This window comes from Humulus lupulus, chromosome 9, assembly GCF_963169125.1.
Source record: "Humulus lupulus chromosome 9, drHumLupu1.1, whole genome shotgun sequence".
Classification (NCBI taxonomy): Eukaryota; Viridiplantae; Streptophyta; class Magnoliopsida; order Rosales; family Cannabaceae; genus Humulus; species Humulus lupulus.
The window spans coordinates 116182690-116192103 of NC_084801.1; the positions used below are offsets into that span (position 1 = coordinate 116182690).

Below are 9414 nucleotides of genomic sequence, written 5' to 3' on the forward strand. Positions count from 1 at the left end.
AGATCCTTTGGAAAACAAAATGAGATCATCCGCAAAACATAAGTTGACAAGATTCAGACGTTTGCATAGAAGATGAAATCTGAAATCCTTGTTTTGAGTAGCCTGAAGAAGAAGTCTAGTAAGATACTCCATGACTAAAACAAACAGTAAAGGAAATATAGGGTCTCCTTGTCTTAAGCCTTTCTTCCCATGAAAACCCCCTTGCAATCTGCCATTCATCAAACGAGTATAGGAGGTGCCCTTCAAACACACCATAATCTGCTGAATAAAACGACTAGGAAAACAATAAGCTTTCAAAAGATCCTCCAAAAAGTACCAATCAATAGAGTCATAAGCCTGGCTAAGATCCATTTTTATCACACACTGGGGTGAAACATTTTTCCTAGAGTAGCCTTTGAGAAGTCTTGGAATATGAGAATATTATGCACTAAAGAGCGGTACTAGATTAATGCTCCTTGATTTTGATGAAACAAGCACCGGAAGAACTCTAGCCAATCTCACACATAACATTTTCGAAATACATTTATACAGAGTGTTGCAGCAGGCAATCGGCCTGTAATCAGCAGCTTTAGAGGGAGAATCAACCTTAGGAATAAGGGAAATAATCGTGCTGTTAAGAGCATTAGGAAGCACTCCACAATAAAAAAAAGCTCAAAATCGCTCCAGCAATTTCATCCCCTAAATCCTTCCACAAGACTTTGAAAAAACCCGAGTCATACCCATCAGGGCCAGGACTCTTGAGAGAATGAATACTAAATAGAGACTCCTTCACATCCTTCTTGGTAAAAGGTTTTATTAAGCCAAGCTGTTGATCTATATTCAAAGTAGCTCCATGCGTGAAACAATCTTGCTGTAACTGTGTAGTAGCCGAACTAGGACTACCCATAAAGCCTTTAAAGTGGTTAATAAAATGAGCCACTACTTATTCATAATTATCAATAAATTGACCTTTATCATCCATGAATGAGGTGATCCTATTGCCAACTTTCCGCTGCTTTAGACTAGTAGGAAAATAGGAAGTATTCTCATCTCTACATCTAAGCCAAGTGATCTTACTCCTTTGCCTGAGAAAACTCTCATAAATTCTGGAATGAAGAGAAAACCCAAGACAAGCATCTTTTTCAGCATGTTGAAGATCTAGTGAAGAAGGGTCTTGTTGAAGATCAAACTGGGCTTGCTGGTATTTTTCCTTGGCTGTTGAAAACAAGTGAACAACATCTCCAAATTTCATTTTGTTAAACTTATGCAAAATAAACTTCAATCTATGCATTTTTTTTAAGATACCCAATAATCCAGTATCATGGACCGGCTCAGACCAATTACTTATAACAGTGCTTCCGCACTCCACATGATCCGCCCACATATTAAAGAATTTAAAAGGCTTGACCCCTGAAACCTTGACAAGCATAGTTTTGATAACACAGTAGCAATGATCTGAAATAACATCCCAATTGAATCGGGCCTCAGAGTTAGGAAAAGCATCAATCAAAGCTTCAATTTTGAAAACCCTATCCAATTTAGAGAAGATTCAGACCCCTTCCACTTGCTTATTAGACCACGTATAATGGGAACCAATCATTCTCAACTCATCCACCATATTACAAGCCCTCCAACAACGAGCATCTTCCATTTCCAAATCAGTAACAGGCTGACCTCCAATTCTATCATCATAATCAAACACTGCATTGAAATCTCCAGCCACTAACAAAGGATGCACAAGGAAGACGAGCAAAGACAATGCCTGCCAGAGACATTTCCTTTCCTCAATTGAGTTTCTACCATAAGAAAATGTCAGACAGAACTCCCGAGGAACCCCCACAATATTCACAGAACAATGAATAAGCTGCTCCTCAACCTGAAGAACATTAATAGTAGCATTACCAAATTTCCAAACCAATAAGATTCTACCTTCAACAGTCGGATCACTAAAACAATCCCATCCCACAAAAATCGTCTTCATCATTTCCTCAATCTTATTACCCCTAAGTTTAGTTTCAAGAAAAGCTCCTAAGCCAATTTTATTGAGACGAAAAAAGTCAAGAAGAGACCTCTGCTTATTCCTTTTATTCAGACCCCTAACATTCCAGCACAAAATGTTGCACCCTTCCATTAGAAATATTGATGGCAAATTGACCCTGCTTTGTGACCTCCACTTGATGCTCCTATAAAACGCTATACTTATTAGTCTTCAAAGTCTGAGTTTCAGAAATCATGTGTTTAGCTCCACCCACTCGTTTTGGTGTAGTCCATTCTGGCTTCTGACCTGATTTAGAGCAACATTGCTCCTTCAACTTAGCTGTCTCTGTCTCCGCTCCAGCCACATTATCAGTGGACTCCTTTGGAAAATTTTCAAACTCTGAGCCAGAGGAATTCTGTTTACTCTTAACCTCCACATTCACTAGACCTGTCTTCTCCTCCTTTTTCCTGCAAATAGCTACCTGGCCACGTTTACAACTAGAAGCAAGATGACCTAAATTTTTACAATTCGAACATCGGGTAGGCAACCATTCAAATTCAATAGCCTGCTCCATCAATTGTCCACGTTCATTAAGAAAACTGATAGTGTGAGGCAACTGATTGAAAATCTCAACATCCACACGCACTCTAGCAAACTTCACCATAGATCTCTCCTTAGTAATCTTATCAATCATCATAGGTTTACCTATGGTACTAACAAGAGCACTCAAACATTTAATGCCCCAATATTGGAGCCCAAGATTAGGTAATCTAATCCAGACAGGAACCGATTTCACTAACCTCATTGTATCTAAATCTGTCGACCAAGATCTCAAGATGACATGCTTCCTATCAAAATGTACTACCACAGATTCCAAAACCATATCATGAGTAGCTTCATCACGAAACTTGACAATTGTATAACCTGCATTCATTCTAGCAATCTGTTCAATTCCTAGTTTGCCCCATAATCTTCTAATGAACCCTTCAAAAACTGCTAACGGAGGGTTGGCTCCAAGAGAAACACATACCATAGTCGAATGCTAGAAGGAAGCTTCCACCTTTATCTCCTCCACATCCACTTGTGCGATCAATTTCCTTTCCTGGAGCATCGGTTCCTCATAGTTCAGTCTAGCTCCTCCCTGATTAGCAATTATATTGTGAAATTTGGACCAGTTTACCTTGGCCAAATCCTGATAAGCCAGATCCTCCACTTCCTTTACCCACGATGTGACTCCAGAATTGAACCCTCCAGTATTCAAATCAAAATTATCATTAACACCTCCTTCCCCATTCTCTGGGAACTCAGTAACAAAATCAGCGAAAATCTCCTTCGACGAATTCCCGACCACTACCTTAGTTTTCTTCAGCCCCTCATCACTCCGAATCTTGGATGAAGGGAGCTCAGGCTCAGGTGACCGAGAACTAGGCTTCTGAGTTGCTTTCTTGCTCCTCACCATGGAGAAGAAGAGAGCAAATCGCACGCCTTCACAAATTATATTTACTACAATTAAATTTATAAAATAATCTATTTTATTTTTTATACTTTATATTTAAAGTATAAATTTTGGAAACAAAAGTATAGTTATTATTCTATTTTATAAAAAAAATCAAAAAGTAATTTCTATAAATCTTTAACTAATAATAAAAATGATCAATAATAGAAAATAAATATTAACTTTGAAATTAATCTTTTTTTATCAATTGATCCATATATGGCATGCTATATTTTTTTTCAAAATCAAATAAGTTATATTTTGAATATTTAAGTAAATTTTTTCTAAAAATATAATAATGAGGTACATTTTATATAAAAAAATACAATTTAAATTTGAAAAATGTATATAATATAGATGTTTAATTTATTTAAATGATATTTAATTTTTATTTTTATAATATTGTACGCCCTGATTTTCCCACGGGCTGATTAGCTAGCGGAGATACGGCCTAATCACGACTACCACGTGAACATCCCCAAGACTGGAGCTGCCATCGTAAGGTCCTACCTCCTTAGCTCAAGGTAACCTAAGGGTTCGCCAAGATTGCTTAAGGACTGAGCCTGGGCTCTGAAGACCACAGGTCGAGGGAAGCATCCAGCTCGTTGTACGAGCTGGAGTTGGAGGCTGTGACCTTTTATAAAATCAATCACGCAAGGTAAATGTGCATATATCAGACATCACGTGTCTGATATACCCCCGACTTCTCAGACACGCAGCAGGAACGTGCGTATTCAGACACCCACGACTGGTTTGGGCCGTACGGCCCATTATCTCCTTACCTATTGATTTGACCACACTTATGTGTCAGGTTTAGGAATTAATCATGAATGTCACAGAGTTGACATGATAGGTAAGAAGGTCATGGGATGACCTTCTTACCAACTCCCAGGTTCCTTCTCCAATAAATATGGAGACCCTGGGAGTTATAAGGGGTTGGATTCTATATTGTAAGAAATACCCTGGAATTGAATACCCAGTATATAGCAATAATACTGACTAGTGGAGTAGAAGGATTTTAACCTTTGAACCACTTAAAAAATGTATTTTGAATCACCATTTCATTTCTAAGATCATTTATCTATTCCGGTTCAACATAAGCACTAATCCCTTTCTCTTCTTTTCTTAATTACCTGTTGGCGAAGAACCGCGTCAACAGTTTGGTGCTTTCATTGAGAGCAAGTCAGATTAGTGCTGCCGCAAACATCCAACTATGGTGACTACTCGATCCAGGCACGGTAACGAGGCGGAACAACATGATGGGCAGGAGGCTCATCATGTTGCCATCCCCGACGAACAAATTCCTGAAGTCCAACAGCGGCCAGGAAAAAAGCCGGCGGGCCAAGAAGACACTGGAAGTTTGGCGCCCCGGCCACCTAATCCAAACCCATGTTATTACACTACGGTGGAGATGGAGAATGCTCATGTGAGGAGCCAGCTAACAATAGCTAATCAGCAGATCAAGGATGTGCTGGCCCGACTACCCCCTCTCACAACCGACGCTAACGTCAGAGAGAGGTAAGGCGAGGCTCCTAAGTCTCGTCGGGGTAACCGGTCCAGGCATAGCCGCTCGGACAGACATCCGACAGCCAACTCCACTCCTTCGTCGCACCGTCGAGAGGCAAACTTCAGAGAAATGCCTAGAGCAAAACAACAGCAGTACAACCGTTCGGTCAGAACTTCAACTCCTAGCTCCCAACCAGCCTCGAGCGCGCCTAGGAGAACTCGAGGAAATTCCAGAAGGAGGTCCGGGGAGGGCTCGCAGCGTCAGCCCGTCCCCAACAACCGTCCTGCGCCTCATCCAGAGTGCTAGGCGCGGGACCCGCAGGGTGGCAGGGCCGAAAGGCCCCCACCTAATTTGATCCGTCCTGACGGAACTAGGATCGCCTCTCCGGTCAGGCATCCTCCGTCGCCAATCAGATATCCATCTCCTCCTCGGCCCGTCCGAGATATCCCAGCTTATGGAAGTAGCAGGAGAAACCCGCCATCAGCCGAACCTCCCCGACGTAGCAGGGTGCCAAGGGAAAGCCCAGATCCTCACCACCAAAGGCGGACTCCAAGTCTCTCTAACAGGAGCTACTGGACCGGCAGTCGCCGGAGTGACCTTTCTGGCGGAGACCTGCGTCAGCATTTAAGCTCGGCACAAAGTCCACAAGCCACCCAAGGGGGCGACCTGCGAGATCGCCTTAACTCTCATAGAGAGGAGCCAGCAGGAGGTGACAGCCATGCTCGCTTAGGGGGAGCCTTGTCCGAAGTACGTAACGGCGGGAATGCCCCGAATAACCTTTCTCAAGATAGGAGGGGCAATAACCCACCAAATATGTACAATGGGTCCACAGCTGGTGAATAGCCCCGGAATAACCAAGGAAATCAGGACCAAACCCTCGAGCGCCTGGCCCAGATGGAGGAGCTGATGAGGAAGCTCCTATCGGAGAAAGAAAAAGATGAATATGATTCAGGGGATGAGATGGAGCTCTTCGCCCCCAGCATAGCAGCAACGACTTACCCACCTGGTTTCCGTATGCCGCACCTGTCTAAGTTCAATGGAGACGGAGATCCGTCGGATCATCTGGGGATGTTCAACACCCTGATGATGGCCCACAACATTGGCCCCGTGCTGAGGTGTTTAATCTTTCCTTCCACACTGACTGGACCAGCTAGGCAGTGGTTCAAGCAAGGCAAAAGACAGTCAATCAGCTCCTGGAAAACTTTCTCAGCTGACTTCAAAAGGGCATTCCGAGCCTGCCAGGCTGCTCGCATTCAGGCCGACTCTCTGGCTAACGTGAGGTAGCAGTCTGGCGAAACTCTGAAGGCCTACCTGAGTAGATTTGCGAACGTGGCTGCTCGAGCCAGAGACGTGGATGATAGCTCCAAGCTCATGGCCATGAGAACTGGAATCCTCGTCGGAGGGGAACTCTGGAAAGATATACAAAGAAAGGGAGTTAGCTCGGTTAACGAATTCCTTAACATGGCCCAGGAATGGATCAACTTGGAGGAAGCCGAGGCCTCAGCTGCAGAAACCAACCAGGTCCCTGATCAGCCCGCTGGAGTGGGGACAGAGGTCGTGGAAGCAACCCAAAACGTCACACAGAACAGCCAGCTCGGTGGGGGCAAAAGAAAGGGGAATGGCGGAAACAGCCAGCACGGCCCAAAGAAGAATAAGTCCGTATACAAGTTCAAGCCCGTCTACGCGACTTATACAGAGCTCACCCAGTCTAGGGAGAATATTTTCCTAGCAAACTCTACACGCCTCCCCTGGAAGAGGCCGGAGCCTTTGAAGCACCAAAAGGGGGAAGAGAGACACCTCTAAGTTTTGCTGTTTTCACAAAGATGTTGGCCATAATACCGATGATTGTAGGCATTTTAAAGATGAGATCGAGACTCTCATCCGAGCCGGCCCCTTGGCCCAATACACACGGAAGAGGGTTTCAGCAAGTCGACCTGCTCCAGAAGTCCCGGCCAGTCAGCCTGGGTCTCGGGTAGATCAGGACGTCCCTCCTCCCGTGATAGGAGGGGAGATATCCACCATCTCTGGAGGTCCGCATATGGCTAGCACGAGCAGGGGTGCCCAGAAGAGGTACGTGAACGAACTCAAGGCGCATAATGGAGTAGAGTTCGTCCCGGAGCAGCGCCTGCCAAAGCAGCAGCGATTGGAGAAGCAATTGATCATTTTTACAGAAGAAGATGCGGGCCATGTCCAGTTCCCGCACAATGACCCTCTGGTCGTAGCAGTTCAGCTCGCTAATCGGAGGGTTAGGAGGGTGTTGATCGACAATGGGAGCTCGGTGAACCTCCTATTCCGGTCCACATTAGAGAAGATGGGTTTGACTGTCACCGAGCTGAAGGCGACCTCCATGATGCTATATGGTTTTTCGGGAGAAGGATCAGCGGCTATAGGGACTATTGAGCTGGTGATCACCCTAGGGGAAGGACCTCGGACAGTCTCCAAACTCCTCGAGTTCGTGGTCATCGACTGCTCCGCTGCGTACAACGCAATTTTGGGACGGCCCACGCTCATAGCCTTTGAGGCCGCCACGTCCATTCGCCACCTCGCGATGAAATTTCCTACCTCCACGGGAATATGCACTTTCCGTGGCGATCAGCTCGCTGCCAGGGAATGCTACAGCATTTCCATGAAGGGAAAATCGAAACCCGGGCAGCTGGCAATGGCCATCCAAAGTGGTGAAGAGGAATCTCGGGACCCCTTGGCTGGTCCTGAGATTGAAAAACCTCAAAGCGCCGAAGGGGAAAATATCGTCTTAAGTGAGGATATTGACCCCCGAATAGGCGAGGACAGATCCGAGCTCCAAGTTATTGAGGAGCTCGAGGAAGTAAACATTGATCCGCAGAACCCATCACGGATGGTCAAGCTCGGAAAAAACCTCTGTAGCGAGAGGAAAGCGGAGCTGATAAGATTTCTGCGGGATAACCTGGATTTGTTTGCGTGGTCACACGAGGACATGGTGGGAATCAGCCCAAGTGTCATCATGCACACACTTCATTTGGATAAAAGCATTCCTGCAAAGTCCCAGAAGCAGAGACGCCTAGGAACAACCCGGGCTGAAGCCTTAGAGGAAGAAGTAGCCCGGCTAAAAAAATGTGGCTTTATCCGTGAGGCCAAGTTTCCGATTTGGGTCGCCAACCCCGTGCTGGTCCCAAAGCCCAACGGGAAATGGCGGACCTGCATCGACTTCTCCGACCTGAATAAAGCCTGCCCCAAGGATTTTTTTCTATTGCCAAGAATTAACCAGTTGGTGGATGCCACGGCGGGGCACGAGCTTATGTCCTTTATGGACGCGTACTCAGGCTACAATCAAATCTCCATGAATCCGGCGGACCAGGAGCACACCAATTTCATGACCCCGACTAACGTTTATTGTTACAAGGTCATGCCCTTCGGGCTGAAGAACGCTGGAGCTACGTATCAAAGGTTAGTGAATAGAATGTTCGCAGACCAGATCGGAAAAAACATGGAAGTGTACGTTGATGGCATGCTAGTCAAGTCAAAGATTGCCGATAACCATGTTTCCGACCTGAAGGAATGCTTCAAGATACTACGGGAGTATGGCATGAGGCTAAATCCACAGAAGTGCACTTTTGGAGTCGCATCGGGAAAATTCCTAGGTTTCATCATCAATACCCGGGGAATCGAGGCGAACCCCAACAAGATCAGATCATTGCTCGAGCTTCCCTCACCCAGGTCGCGCAAAGATGTCTAAGGCCTGATAGGAAGGGTGGCAGCCCTCAATCGGTTTATTTCAAAGTCCACCGATAAGTGTTTGCCATTCTACAACCTGCTCTGAGGAAATAAGAAGTTCGAGTGGACAGAAGAGTGCGAAAGCGCTTTCCTCGACCTGAAGGCACATCTGGCTGAGCCACCCATACTATCCAAACCAAAAGCAGGAGAGCCTCTTTTTCTCTACCTGGCTGTCACGGAGGATGCAGCCAGTGCCGTATTAGTCCGGGAAGAAGACCAGATTCAGAAGCCAGTCTACTACATCAGCAAGAGACTTCTCGGAGCTGAATCCCGGTACCCGTTGATGGAAAAATTGGCGTTCTACCTTATCACAGCCTCGCGAAAGCTCAGGCCGTACTTCCAGTCCCACTCAATACACGTCATGACTGACCAGCCTTTAAGACAGGTTTTGCAAAAACGTGAAGCATCGGGACGCTTGTTAAAGTGGGCAATCGAACTCATCCAGTTCAAGATTCTGTACACTCCGCGAACTGCTATAAAGAGTCAGGCCCTGGCCGATTTTGTAGCAGAGTGCACAGGATTCCGAGAGGATCCTGCAGAAGACTCACCCTAGGTCACCTCGGCCCAGGCATCGTGGAGGATATTCGTGGATGGTTCATCCAACGAGAGCGGCTCCAGAGCTGGAATCATTTTGATATCCCCTGAAGGACATAGATTCCACTCGGTGCTGAGATTCGGATTCAAGGCCTCCAACAACGAGGCCGA

At 45.8% G+C, this 9414-nt stretch overlaps 1 protein-coding gene across 1 annotated transcript; it reads right to left on the reverse strand.

Annotated features, from left to right (window-relative positions):
• Window positions 1-420: 420 nt before the first annotated feature.
• On the reverse strand, window positions 421-2110 carry LOC133799958 (uncharacterized). The gene is made up of 4 exons (XM_062237942.1): window positions 1573-2110; window positions 949-1491; window positions 720-891; window positions 421-610 (listed from the first exon to the last, which is right to left on the reverse strand). Exons 1-4 carry the CDS (start codon window positions 2108-2110, stop codon window positions 421-423), a joined length of 1443 nt encoding a protein of 480 aa, XP_062093926.1.
• Window positions 2111-9414: the final 7304 nt, after the last annotated feature.

Excerpts from the sequence above, each read along its gene's own strand:
- LOC133799958 (XM_062237942.1), bottom strand. The coding sequence starts at position 2,110 with ATGGAAGGGTGCAACATTTTGTGCTGGAATGTTAGGGGTCTGAATAAA. Across the intron at positions 1,492-1,572 it reads GGATGAGTTGAGAATGATTG|CTTTGATTGATGCTTTTCCT; the intron begins GTTCCCATTATA and ends TCAAAATTGAAG. Across the intron at positions 611-719 it reads AAGAGTCCTGGCCCTGATGG|CACGATTATTTCCCTTATTC; the intron begins GTATGACTCGGG and ends TGCTCTTAACAG.